General features: G+C 38.4%; 1 protein-coding gene across 4 annotated transcripts; it reads left to right on the forward strand.

Moving 5' to 3' along the window:
- The first annotated feature begins 814 nt into the window (after positions 1-814).
- LOC129754841 (transmembrane protein 11 homolog, mitochondrial) lies at positions 815-13895 on the forward strand. Of its 4 annotated transcripts, none has more exons than XM_055751069.1 (5): positions 815-1014; positions 11286-11462; positions 11756-12006; positions 12072-12184; positions 12256-13895. In XM_055751069.1, the coding sequence occupies exons 2-5, from the start codon at positions 11422-11424 to the stop codon at positions 12421-12423; spliced, it is 573 nt and encodes a 190-aa protein (XP_055607044.1). In that variant the 5' UTR covers positions 815-1014; positions 11286-11421; the 3' UTR covers positions 12424-13895. The 4 variants fall into 4 exon arrangements, with proteins under 4 accessions (XP_055607044.1, XP_055607045.1, XP_055607046.1 ...); XM_055751071.1 differs by having other exon boundaries at positions 817-1014; positions 11786-12006; XM_055751070.1 differs by lacking the exon at positions 11286-11462 and having other exon boundaries at positions 816-1014.
- Positions 13896-14715: the final 820 nt, after the last annotated feature.

Here is a 14715-nt window from a genome sequence, read left to right on the forward strand (position 1 = left end):
AAACCCTGTAACTGACAGCATCATCACACAGCTGATGTTTTGCGCAACAAGAACTCACGCTCTTTTTTTTTAACTCAAAATTAAGTTCGACCGAGGTTCAAAACATAGTTCGATTCTATGAACTTAAAGTTAAGTACCCCTTTTTCTCCTTGCGATGGATCAAAACGGAGTTCGAAATGCGAACTCAAAATTGATCCTTTTTTTTTTTCCTTCGGCGAGGGATCAAAGCTGAGTTCGACCTTATGAACTAAAAATTGAACTCTCTTTGTTGGACTGAAAACACTTAGCGAGTTCAGTCCGAACCGGAACAGCAACCAACGAACACGTCGCAAAATTTTGTCGTTCCGGAACAATTACCGGAAGATATGAAGGAACTTCATAATGAAATGTATGTTCACCGTGTCAGCGTAAAATTCTGTCCGTCATTGTCATCATATGGTGAGCGGCTTGGAATGTCCGGAAACTTCCGGATGTTGTTTACTTCCCGTGGGAAGTAACATCCGGGAGTTTTCTTTGACCGGGAATGTCAAAACTTTCCACCACTCTGTAATTCCAATGCAATGTACCGGAACAGCAACATCCGGGTACAACCAATTTTAATCATCCTTTAATTCCCTGAAAATAAGCTACCCTCGAAAAAAAGGATAAATTCCAGTTCGGCAGCCGAACTTAGTATTGAGTATGCCTATCAGAACTTAGTTTTGCTGTTGCCCAGTCAAACTCAAAGTTGAGGGAAGCCACCGAAGTGCTGTTTTGAACCAAAACTACTTAATTTTGAATTTAAAAAAAAGAGCGTGCTGTCACTTTCCTTTCATTTTTTTGCGATAATCCTTCCACGGTTCGCCATCGCCTGCGGAGGTTTCACGTCTACCACAGAATCGTCGTCGTCGGTTCGCGTTTCAACGGAAGAAAAGTGCAAGTTTCTGCTGCTCAACGCGGACGCCACCCATCTAGAACCCGAAAGACTGCCGCCGTAATCAAAATGTCCTACGAAAACGTCGAAAGTGATCCAAGGTAAGCATCCACGGGAGCCTCCGAAAACATTCCTGCTAGCTTTTGGGAGCTTCAAAATCTTTTACATAATCATTCACCAGTCGATTCCCGACCCGTTTTTCTACCTTGCCTTCGTTTTGTTGAATGCGCGAGGATAAAGTGCGAGAAGGCAGGTGATAGGAAGAATGAAGTAAAAAAAAAACCGGGTGGAATGGCGTGCAGCCGAATGATAAAAATACATCGAAACAATGTGAGATTGTGTAATCTTTGTGCCTCGATGATTCGGGAGAGTCATCAATCCGATGGCAAAGGCTCGATCGACTACTGACAGATATTATTGTTGGAGCAAAAACCATAATATAAATAGGGAAACCTGTAAAAAGCATTTTGACCAAATTCGGTTCCGGTCCAGTGGCGGCACTCAGTATGTAGAAACTTGAAGCTGCCGTAAGTGCGCTAACCTTCAACTTCCGATGGCTTTCGATATCGATACAAATGTGGAAACGAGTCTGAAGATTGAACTGGGCTTGTTTTTTTTATAAGGAAGTTGGAGCACGTTTCCATTAGTAAAAGTTTAACTGTACAGCCATTTCAGGCCTGAGCCTCTAATATCTCAGTCTTGATCTAAGTTGTTGGATGAATTTGAATCCTTCGTATAAAATTAAAAAGAAATCATTGAGTTGTTTTTTTTCATTGAGTTGTTTAAATCCTTTTTCCTTTTGAACTTGAATATCTCAGTAACATCTGAATTTTTGATTGAATGCAAGATGATAAAAAGATATAAACTCTTTTTTTGTTTTTCATCTTAGTTTCATTGCTTTATCAGTTATCAGTGATTGATTTCACTCAAATTTGACTATTGATTTCTCGACGTCATATCACCAAAACTAGAGGTGATACACAAATGATTTGTGATCTGACAAATGATTTGAATTCAGGACGTAAAAGTCTTCGAAAATCGGTTTTACAAAGATTGGCAAAAAAAGTTGTTTTTTTGTGTTATCTTTACATCAATCGCAGTGAATATTTTAGATTCGCACATTGTTTTGTAATTTGTATGGAAAATTCAAAACCTGTGAAATGTTATCCGCTGCAGGCTAAAATTGTTCCTAGGCCTAGTACAAGATCCCATACCAAATTTACGGTTCTTCGTGAAGCCTAAACAATGACAAATATTTCATCCGAAGACTGCATTTCAATAAGAGTTAGAATAAAAAAGTAATTTGCCTTAAAAATTGGCTATTAGCTTATTTTTGAAGCCTTTTTATCCTAACTCTTATCGAAATTCAGTCTTCGGATGAAATATTTGTCATAGTTTAGGCTTTGAGAAAAACCGCAAGAAATCGGCCGAAGGGAACCGAAGTTATTGATAAAAAACTGATTTTTCAGGTTCCTTCCGAACAAAATGTCTCAAAATCCCATACAAACTTTAGGCCTCGTTGAGCGACCCCTTCGCGTGGTCTGATCTGGCCCAAATTTGGCATGAGATCTTGAACTAAGCCTAGGATCAATTTGAGCCTGCAGCGCATAACTTTTTCAAAAGTTGGGTCGTTTAGGGCAGTATAAATTAGAGTTGTATAAAAGGATATTAAAAAAAGAAATTTTTGGAAGTTTCCACTATTCTTCTCTAATTTCATTTTTTTTAAATACGTGTTATATTCAATACAATTCAAAAAGGAGCATGAGCTATGGGCAGCAATATGCTCATGCTGATCACAGCATCACTCGGGGGACAAGACTTAGCCCTCGCACGAAGTGTAACCTGTACATGACGCTCATTAGATCGGTTGTTCTCCTTGGGCATGGTACATGGATATTGCTCGAGGAGGATCTGCGTAAAAGGTGTCCACGATGAAATTGCCACACACAAAATTGATTCGCAAAATTCGAGTTTTCATCCGATTGCCACCAAATTTTCAGGGATTGAAAAATAACTATTAAACTTCATTTTACCGTTTTACTAGTATTTTATTTTCAGTCCATACGCAAATGCCCGCACCTTGACCTTAACCCCGGTCATAAGATTCTGCACAACCTATGAATCAACCGTTATTTGCATGTAAACCCATACTTTCTTCAGTTCCTCGACTGTTTTCACTACCTCAGGTCGTTTAAGAAAGTGCTGCTTCATAATCGCCCAGTACTTCTCGATGGGGCGGAGCTCCGGAGTGTTGAACATTTTCGGTACGAAAATGACCTTATTGTCCGCATACCACTTCAGCACGTCCCTGGAGTAGTAGCATGAGGCCAAATCCGGCCAGAAGATTGTTGGGACGTTGTGGGCCTTCAGGAGAGGAAGCAGCCGCTTCTGGAGGCACTCTTTCATGTACTCTGTCCGTTCATCGTGCCCTGGGTCACGGAAGGTGCACTCCGCTTCCCATACGTGCAGATGGCTTGCCAAACCAAGAATTTATTCGCAAATTTGGACATCTTCTGAGTACGGCCATCCTCCGGAAGGCTGAACTTATCCTTGGCTGTGAAAAACAGGTTGCCGGGGATCTGTTTGAAGTCGGCCTTCACATATTTTTCGTCGTCCTTGATGTAGCATTCAACTTTCGTCAGCATGTGGAGATACAACTTCCTTGCTCGGGTTTTGGTGGACTTTTTCTGCTTCTCGTCGCGATTAGGGGCCTTTTGTACCTTGAACGTTCGAAGCTTAGCCTTAGTTTTGGCCTTCTGGACAAAACTTCAGCTTAGGTGCCGCTTATTAGCCACATCCCGAACGGAGGCGTTCGGGTTTCGGTTGAAGGCCCCAACTAGGCGGTTATGATTTTTGGTGTTGTATGTACTTTTTCCTCCATTCCAGGGCTTCCGATCGGTGGTCAATCGCACGAGCTGTTCTTTCGACTCCATTTCCGCGAGTTTTGATCACAGGACTTCAAAACTACCAGGATGTAAACAATGCACTATGAACTAAATCCACCCAAATTTTCATTAAATTCTACCCAACACGGTTAACCCTTCATTTTATGATTTTTTATTTTTTCTTGAAAAAATTCTCAATAGTGCGCAATGATGAGTACATGAAGAGAAAAATAATGAAAAAATATAATTTTCACACATTTCGAGAATTTAGCCAAAATATTAATTGTTGCAAATTTGCAACAACATGAAATGGTTATACCTTTTTGTTCCTCACACAAGACAGCTAGATATAAATGTTTACTTTTAGTTTATCCTGCACTAACCATAGTTTTAGCTCAAAAACTTCGTAAACCTAGTGTCTGGACACCATTTAGCTGGGGGTAGAACCTATGTATGCTGGTTATCCACCATGGGTGCACGGATTCACCGCAGTTCCTACCTAAGTATGTGCTTACATGCATTATTGAGATTAATTAGATCGACAAATCTCCAGTTCTTTTTCAGTAACTTCATTTTTTGTGAAAGATTTTATGTGGTTTTATGATCTTCGTGTTCATGGTTCTTAAGCGCAATTTACAACAATTTGAAAAAAAGTTTATTCTCGGCTGACAACAACGAATTATAAAACCATTATAACAGAAAAAGTGATTGTTGTGCATGGTATACTTATTTGCAAAGAACCAAGTAACTTGAAAATCAGGGAATACAAATTGTTGAAGAAACAATTGGCATTGTTTATTGAAACACCAATAATAAAAAACAATATTTTCAATATTCCTCAATAAAGAAAACCGATGGATAAAATACCTTCAAAATGCACTCATATAACTTTTGTTGAATTTTTTTTAATCACAGGTTTATTTATTAAGGCAATTTACTTATAAGTTTCATTTTTCCGAGCGGATCACTATTTAATCCATCTTTGTAGAGGAAGGAGCCGTAATAGTTGCGGTGACTCAACTGTTAGCTTTGATCTAATTTGGAAGAGGGAAGGGGAACGTTTAGGGTTCAATATCGAAAACGATTTTCCGATGGTACACATTCAGAAGAGTTAACGGAATTATAAGTAGGACAAAAATGAAACTGCTAATTCACCATCATGCACCGTTTCATTATTGTATTCGTTCTGAAAACATTAATACTGTAAACATTAATACTGTTTAAATGATAAAAAGTAATTGAAGCACATTATGGAACTCATGTTACAAACTAGGAGGATATTACATTGTATAATGTTGAGAACATATAATGCATTTGCGTTTAAAAATTCAATATACTAGTATGGAAAAAAGTATGTTAATAATTAATTTACTTTAAATGTGAAAATATTTATTTCGAACCCAGAAAATCTTTCCCGAGGATCACAATATAATATTGAAAATCATAGAAACACAGCGCTCGTTGTACTCGAAAAATTATAGATTCAAGCTATTACTTCAAATACTTCAACTACTCAAAAGTCACAAATTTGTACTAAATGTGACCCTTTGGAAATATATTATCGAACTTAATAATCTGAGAATACATTTGAAAACATACTTAGGCAGAAACTGCGGTGAAACCGTACACCCATGGTGGATAACCAACATACAACATACATACATATGTGACCCTTAAGAAATACAATTTTTCAACTTTTATGCAGGATTTCTAACGAGGTTTCGTAATTAATGCCATTTTTTTTACTTTATGATACGAATGGTTGATGATCTAGTCAAAAGGATTTTTTACTATTTTTTTCCATATTTCTTCAGTTGGTAGCCATTTTGTTCAGTTAGAGGATAATGGATCTGCATTATTTTTAAAAATGTCTCGATAACATGATAACATAACATTAAAATAATAATACTTTTATCGGAAAACATAGACACTGTTTAAACGATGAAACTTTCGAAAACACACTTTGTAGCCTATATACGTAACTAAAGGTGCTACCGTCGCATGATGTTGCAAATTTGCAACAATTAATAAAAGGCCATTATATCAGACAAAATTTAAAAAAAATCTTCAAACTGTATTCAATTGTGTTAATTGCATTACTGAAAATGCGAAAATATTTTTTCCAGTCAAATTTTTTTTCTTCGGTGCGAATTGGACTAGGTCAAAATTCTGCAAAAAAATCATTTCATAACATTTCATATTTTTCAGATTGAAGTTGGTCTAGTGTGTACATATATACTCGGAAAGTAATTTTTTTTAATTGAACCGTATCTTGAAGTTAGAAATATGATTTCCATGAAGAAAAAAGTTGACTATTTGAATTTTTGCATAGTTTACAACAGCTTTAATTAATTGTTGCATATTTGTTACTTTATGAAACGAAGGGTTAAGAAGTTAGAGCAATTTCACAGTGAGGCAATTTCATCGTGGGCACCCTTTACACAAAAAAAAAGTAATTTATATAGGTAACTTGTTTTCTACCTCTCACTACAGCGTGATGAACAAATGATCGCACCACTTTAAATTTTATCGACTAAATTAAGGATCAGGTTAAAATTTAGTAAACTTTTACCCTGAGCGGCGTATGCAGAGCGATACGGCTTAATTTCCGAAAATATCGTGAACCCAATGCTGAGGTACTGACAGACAGGTGTCGGGGCCATGCTGCGGTGATGATTTTTCCCAGAATCACCCGTGATAGTCGGAATCCACTTGTCTTTTCCCCGTAAGAAGATCAACCTATAAGCACTGATCATTAGACCGCTGCAAAAAATGACTTTTTGCTCCCATATGTTTTTTCGATGCCTTTTGGGCCACCAAGCATCAGTGTAAAATTTGAGATGATTTGGTTGATTCCTGAGTTAGCGCAACGCGTTTCAATTTTGTATGGAAATTTGTATGGAAGTAGAAATTTTTGCACATTTAATCATCCAGAAAATTCAAATTAGCTTGAAATGAAGTCGGTCTTTAATTTTTGGTTTTGATTATTCTTAAGCTTCATTTTTTGCTAACATGATAAGCAGCTAAGAATTTCATGAAAAAAGTTATAACCATTTCAAAATGAAAAATCTGAATCCATTAAAAAGTATTTAAAAATAGCAGACTTTGCTTGCTAGAGCTTTTAATAATTTCATGAAATGTTTTTGCAAATGTTATATAAATCAATAAATTTCCTGGCTATGCAAAGCAGTTTTTTGAGATTTTTTATTCTCATCCTACGGTTTCACAGCTTTCAAAAAAGCAGTCAAAAATGCTAAAATTTAAAAAAATAATTTTGAAAACAAAAATTTTGTATAACATCGAATATCTTTCCTGGGATAAAAGTTAGGTTTGTGATTTGTTCACATGAATTGTACTGTAAGAATCAAGGAATATATTTCATCCAAAGTTATATTTTTAGGAACTTTCAGTACAGCTCTGACGATTTTTAAATGAAAAATTTTGATTTCCCATACAAATTTTCATACAAAATTAAAACTCGTTGCGCTAATTCTGGACAGGATGGATCGCTTCCAAAATTTTAATGCTATTTCTGGCAACAAAAACAACCAAAAAAAGTTATGGGAGGTGTAAATATTTAAGAATTTGAAATTTTCATACAAAGCTTGCAGCGGTCTACTGATCATACTGACAGGACACTTCGAACAAAAACTTGATCATATTCTGGCTAATTTTTTCGTCAAATTTGGAAGGTTCGCAATACCGACGGTAGGTGGCGAACCTACCATTCTTCCGAAACAAATACCTTGTAGGAAAAATATACCTGTTAAGCCCGATTTTTTCGTCAGAATTGCCTATTTTTTCGAAAGTCGGGTGGGGCTTTCTAACTGGGATAGCATTTCTTCAAATCGATCGCTGCGCACTCTGGAATCGATATTGGGTACTGTTGTAAAAATTATCCAACAAACGAAATCGAGTGTCCAGTCAGTATGCTCAGTGCTATAAGTGTACGAATCGGAAGCGAGTTCTACAGAATATTATGAAACTGTGTCCGGCACGTCGTCATTTTGAATCCAGGGACTGGACTTTCCAGGAAGACTCAGGGCCCTCTCACAAAGCAAAGAAATCCGGCCGACATGTTCGCTGGACGTTAGTGAATCCTATGCCGTGGTAAAAGACCTCCACTCTTGACGATCCGGAGCCAGCGTCTCCACTTGGTCCCAGCCAAGACTTCGATGTCATTCTGGATTCCATTCAAGCGCCTCTCTGCAAATCTCGTCCTCATCTTTTCGCAGCGTGTGCCTAATCCATCTCCACATACGTTCCCGAATCTCGACTCGACAAAAACTTGCAGTTTTCGCGTCGTTACCGCATATGTGCACCAAGTTTCGCACCAGCACAGCTATACGGATTTGACGTTTGAGTTGAAGATTCAAATTTTTGTTCCTAGAGATATCTGACGTAAGCGCCAGATGTTCCGGAGTCTCGCAAATGCAAATCGGGCTTTTCTGATCCGGGTCTCGATGTCTTTCCTGATACCACCATCGGGTGTTATCTGGCTACCAAGATACTGGAAGCACCTCACTTTCTCAAATTGTTGCCCAGTTACCATGAAACTGGAGGGATTTACTGTGTTGATCTCCATCAAGGTCGTTCAGTTGCTCCATTGTTGAAGGATTCCACGACAATCCTCGGTTCGGTGCACAGTAGATCGATCCAGTTAGAATCTCATCCATTACGATTAGAAAAAGTAGCGATGATAAGATACATCCCTGTCTCACTCCAGCAGTTAACGGGATTGGATCGGACAAGACACCGTGGTGCAAGACCTTGTTTCTCTCGCTTGCAAGAAATTTCCAATCCAATTTATACCAACACCGGAAACCATACCGAAGATCCTAATTGTTTAAGAAGGTTGTTTTCCCCTTAAGCTGCAATCCCATTAGAATGAAAAACAAAATAAACACGCTTATGAGTTCATTACTAAACAAATCGTATTTAATGAACCATCAAACCATTCAAAACTAAATGCACCATTAAATAAGCATTACTGTATAGTTGTTTTCACTGCGAATCGTACACAGATTGGAGTGGCAGGAATCATCAGTAATTTGAAACTTCAAGGTTTGAAAGTTTAAATAGTGAAAATTTCATTGCAAAAGTTTATGCAAGATAGTGCAATGAGCCTAGTAGTAAAAAGGTTCGCGTAATGTTTGTGGCGTTTAGTGTTTTTGTGTTTCTTTAGAGTGGCTCCATAGAGTAATTTTGAGTTATTATTTCGTTTCGCCTTTATTCATATTTGTGCCAATTTTAATTTGGGCTTCCGGTGTTCAAAAGCTCCGAGGTGGTCTAGCGGATAGGCTGATGTGAGTCTGGTTTTGGTATGTCAGGTCATTCCCAGTATCGTCATGAAAACTTTTGGGTTCGAATCTCATAAGTTGCCGTGAGGCAAGTTGCGTTTGCCTACAAAACTGACTATATAAGGGACCATTCAAACATTACGTAACGTGTTTACAGAGGGGAGGGTGTCGAACAGCTTGTTATAACATCCGTATCCACCATGGGTATACGAATTCATCGCAGTTTCTGCTTAAGTGTGAGCTCACAGCACTATTTAGATTAATTAGTTTGACAAATCTCCAAATGCAGCGTACAATATACCAGGATCTCATAGCTTCGTATGAACTTTTTATGGGTGAATCTATTGCGTGTGTTTATGTAAGTATAATTTGGAAGAACGAGTCAGGTGGGCTACACCCACAAATCAGACTCTACTCAAATAATGACTTCCTTAGATGTGGAATTATCGGCATAAGATTCTTTACCGACCGGCACTAACCAGCTTTATAAAAACTGGCATTGTCCTACGTGCGCAACCGCATTCATATGTCTGAAAGACACCAAATAAAACATATCCCGTATCCTATCACAGACAAAGCATGATGGAATCAGCCGATGCGTGTGTAAGTAAACCGCCCGGCAATAAAAAACAGTTTCTAGTTTCGCATTCCCACCCCATTCTCATTTCTTTCCCATCAAAGATAATGGAGGATTTGAAATAATAGGTACACCAGCCAGTGCGTTTTTTTTGGTAATCGGTGGTGGCAGACGGATTGTGACACACTTTCGTTTGCTAACCGACTCAGATGGTGCACTGGGTAAGATATCGGGCTGGCAAGCCGACATGGGGTGTTACAGTGAATTCGATTCTCACTATATTTTTATTTGATGAATTGTCCAATAGGATGAAAATCTCATAGAACGTTATTCTTGTTTCTCTTGAATGTAGTGGTCATGCATAAGGTTGCCAGATCGCTCGGTTTTATCAGGGTTTGCCCAGATATTCAGTACAATATTTCAAAACGGATTTCATTGAAATAAGCCCAGTTTAGCCCAGATTTATTCTCTTTTTTCACTTAAAATCAAACAAAAAAAATGTGTTGTTATTTTTTTTATTTATGCCTCCATACTGAAATTTTCTGAGCAAGTATTATAAAAATAGTTATGAAAGGTTTTTGGAAGCCTATAATATAATTTAAAATCTTTACATGAGTTTTGATGAAACTTTTTTTTCAATTTTTGTTGAGTAAGAACTGTGTTAAAAAGTAATTAACAACCTTTTCAACTTTTTCAACAAAAATGGGTAATCTTTTTTCTGTGTGCATGCAAGCAGAAGTTTGTTTACATGCTAAAAAATTGTTGTGGAAATGTTCGAATTAGTTTTTTCATCTTCGCTATGGTTCGTATTGATCTTGAAACAAGAAAGAAAATTCTGCACTCTTGGTGCACAGAAAAGGGTGTTACCTACAACCAAATCACAAAACGGTTCAAAGTACACCACACAAGCGTGAAAAATATCATCGACAAATATGGCAACGAGTCGTCCTTGAAGGATCTGCCTAGATCCAGAAGAAATTCTGGTTCCAGTCAGCCCCAGTTGTATGCTGAAGTAGTCAGTCATATCAAACGTAACCGATCTTAATCAACGCGTGATCAGGCTAAAAAGTTCAAAACCAACATCGGGATGATTCAGAGAATTAAGGCCAGGAACTCGGAAGGTACCTAAGAAATCAGTAGAGCAACATTCTCGAGCAAAAACAAGAGCACGGAAACTTTACGAACCGATTCTGGACAACAGCAACAAGTGCTAAGACACGAACGCCACAAACGTGGTAAAGTGTCTATAATAAGAGAAAGAAAAAAAAAAAGCAACAAGTGCTTCTTAATGGACGACGAAACCTACGTCAAACAGGATTCAGTTCTTTGAGATATTTTCCTTTGTTTTTTTTGTTGATACTTCCGTGGCTTCATAGAGTTTTTTTCACGGTGGCTCCATAGAGATGATTAAAATATTAATCATTTATGTATAACGAAAATTCAAGAGGAAAAAAAATAAAATCATACTTTTTCTTCATTCGGATAGTATAGAGAATGGTCTGAGTTTTTTTTTTATTATTCAATGTTCTAGTTATTTCTAATAAAAAGTCAAAGTATCCCCCTTTAACGGTTTGTTGCCTTATATGATTGATTCCAATTAATTCCCGCAGACAAATTTAACTTGGAAACGCCTCTACCGCTACGCAAATCGAACGAAATCGCGCGGTGATCGATCTGAGTCTCGTTGTAATCGAAATCGCCACACACTTCGAACAGAGCTAGAAAAGGTTCCCTTCCATCGGGCCAATGACCGCATTTGAAGATCTGAAAAGACTTAGTCCCATCGAGTGAGTTGCAAGTTGCATTGAATTTTGTGTTTGTTTCTCTTTGATACATAAACGGTAACCGATTGGTTCCACAATTGGCTTGTTAAAGTTTTAACACATTTACGTTGGCTTATTATTGAATCGATCTGACATGGTCAGCGATGATTGGCACACCTGTATTGTTTTCAAAGTTTTCCTTGTTTTTGGTTGTTTGGAAAATATAGTTAGTTAAGTTAGATTTAGCTTTAAGTATTTCTTTTAAATATTTTTTTTCAAAATTAATTATTTTAAACTAACATTCGAAAGTTTTCAAGCTTTTACCATTATACCATTTCCCTCGACAGTGAGCTAAAATCTCCTACAGTACACGTTATTCGGGAGGTTTATGAGGGTGAAAATGCACACGAAACGTTCGAGCTGGAGCTGGACAAGGCCCTGTACGCCAAGGCGGACTTTATCATCATTGAGCCGTTCCGGCTGGGCGAGGAAACGGGCCGATGGATTGCGGTCGGAAACTGTCTTCACAAGACGGCTATCATCAGCGGGGTGGCTTCCGTGGCGGCCGGTGAGTTTTGGCTTGTTCAAATTTTGTGTATTGTAGTTGGGAAAAAAAATTTCCTTTTTTTTCAGGATTAATATGGCGGGGTCGATTAATGTTCTGCACATCGTTTTGTGCTCTGTCCATATTTTGCACAAGCCTGTACACAATATCTTGGTCCTATGATCCCTGTGTGAAGTACCAAGTAAGATTTCATTTATCCTTCATATGCGCAAAAATCTAAAAGAAAATTGATATCCAACTTTCTTTCCGTAGGTTGAAAAAAATCCAAAAAACCTCTCAAAAGTTCCGAACGTAAACGATTTCTCTTCGCCGATCGTGTTAGTGTACAAAAGTAACACCTACGCCACGTTGAGCCACCGCATTGTAACGCTGCTGGCCGGATCGTACTGCGCCTGGCGGATCTATCAAATTTTGAAGTGAATTTAGTAGAATGCATTTGCCCCCCGACAGTCGACCTTCGTTTCGCGTACGACAACTTGCTTGAGGTTGTCGTCGTCGCGACCTTCAGGAGGTGAGACCGTTTCATTATTACTCGATGGGTTGAGGGATTTAGGAATGGGTGGGGTGGCGAGTTGAACTCGTCGCTCGTGCCGGGATTTTAAAATTGTTTAGGCTTAAAGAAGGATTTAAATTATTTAAATGAGGAATCTGTAAGATCAACCTACAATATATAATGCGACCTGCACCAAGTTTAGCGATCATCACATGGATCTAGACACCAACAGAGAATATATGGACGATGGTTGAAAACGAACGCTTACAGTTTATTTTGTTACGCTCATTGTTGGTAGACATTTTGCTTCTGTTACTGAAATCTCAAATAAAACCTAAAAATTCAAGGTACGTAACTGTGATTATACGCCAGTCAGTTTGGGGTGCCTCTGTCAACCAAAGCTCTTAAAACGAATCGATTCCAACCGATTGAGTTGCTCGCTAGATACAGAAGGACGATGAAATTTTCATGGAAGAATTGAAATCATTTTTCATTCATTGTTCCTCGCTGTCGGGCTGCGCCAACCTCTTGCACTTGGAGCGCCTTTTCAATTTCCAAATTTCTGGCAAACTGACTGCCTAGACAATTAAGCTGATATCATATTGATATCGATTGTGATTGGGCCAAAGCGCGGTTTCGTTACTAAATTGTCTGTTTATCGAATTTTTCTTTTCGTTGATGATTCGTTCGCTTTCGTCTAATTGGTACCAAGCAATGGAGATAACCAAGACAAACGAACGAGGAATCAGGTTCAAAATCTTATTCGTGTTGTGTTGATGTTTTATTTTAGAAATTGTTCTGCATTAAATAAAAAAAACGGAAAAGAGAAGGAGCGTGATATTAGAAAGAACAGGCAGGATCTGTAAAAGATTGCATTCTTAGAATCATCACCAGGTGAACTATTGCATTTAAAGGAAAACGAAAAAAAAAGCATCAACTAAGGAAGCAAGGCTTGAATTGGTTATCAATTCCTCAGAAGCACAACCATTAAAAGTTTCATTTTTGCTCAAAAGCACTTTTTTCGTTCACCAAAAGCGGCGATCTGCTTAACAGTGAGAAATCCTCTCAAAGACATGAATTACCCTAGAATACAGCAAAACAAACAAACGTTTCCTTCTAGAATACTGAGCAAATACAAAAAAATATTTAATAGGCGTGAGCTTCTGCAAAAATTTCAGAATAGAAAATCGCCGACAGACGAAACAAACTGTTGTAGTATTATGTTTTTGTTTAACAAGGTTCAGACAAAAAAAAACAGTCGAAATCCAATACCTACGTATGCTTCTTTGTTTAAAAGGACACTGAGCCCGAAATGTAAAAATACAATGTATAATCAAGTCAAGATGTCGTACTAAATAGAACCTGAAAAATATAAAGAAAAAAAACTATAGTTTTTTAAGGAACCGTTGTTGTTGATGATCCGAAAGAATTCCATTATCAAAAAAGGAGATAGTTGTAGTGTGTAGTCCTCCCTCAGAGCAATCTTAAGGAAGTCGTAGACCCAGTCCCGTTTATCTATATTCTTCACCAACAGCATCTTCCTTAAACGTGCAAAGTTTATCCGCTCTCGGGAACAGCATTGACTTTAAAGCTTTGTACGCCTCGATCGAATCCGTTAGAATCACGCAGGAGGTTTGACAAGGCGGGTTCGCTATCTTGCATGATTTTCAACGTGGCGCTAGAAGATGTAACTGGACGAGCGATGGGCTTACTACGGACTCCCCAAACAACTTGTGTTGAGAGGATTTAGCTTTTGCACGAAGTGTACGGGTGCATGACACCCATAAAGTCTGATGACTTCCCACGAATCTGTTTGCTTGCGGCCTTAGGCTGTCCACTCCTCCGATAGCTGTTCTTTGGCTAGATCGGACCATCAATCGGTGTAGGCAATCGGCCAACTTGTTCGGGCCCATTTTGATAAGCTACGATGCTACGATGCACTTAAATTCGGATATAAGATCCGTGAAGGTAGCTGGTCTGCTGTGGAAGGAAGTGGTGATGGTGTGTCGGAAGATTTGAAGCTGCAAACTTTGGCCACCATCTGCCTGAGCCTAGAAAGCTACAACTACAGCTTGGTGCAGGACGCGGTCAGTGCCGAGAACGCGTGGGCGCAATTGAAAACTGCCTTCCGGGATACCGGGCTAACAAGGATGGTAGGATTGCTGAGGAAATTCACGTCGGTGCGGCTCGTCAATTGTTCCAGCGTTGAGGCATACGTG

Source organism: Uranotaenia lowii, chromosome 3 (assembly GCF_029784155.1).
Source record: "Uranotaenia lowii strain MFRU-FL chromosome 3, ASM2978415v1, whole genome shotgun sequence".
Lineage (NCBI taxonomy): Eukaryota > Metazoa > Arthropoda > Insecta > Diptera > Culicidae > Uranotaenia > Uranotaenia lowii.

Bases quoted from the DNA above. Each gene is read 5' to 3' on its own strand.
- LOC129754841 (XM_055751069.1), top strand. From the start codon at position 11,422: ATGACCGCATTTGAAGATCTGAAAAGACTTAGTCCCATCGA. The intron at 11,463-11,755 runs GTGAGTTGCAAG...AAAGTTTTCAAG, and splicing joins AAAAGACTTAGTCCCATCGA to CTTTTACCATTATACCATTT. The intron at 12,007-12,071 runs GTGAGTTTTGGC...CTTTTTTTTCAG, and splicing joins GGTGGCTTCCGTGGCGGCCG to GATTAATATGGCGGGGTCGA.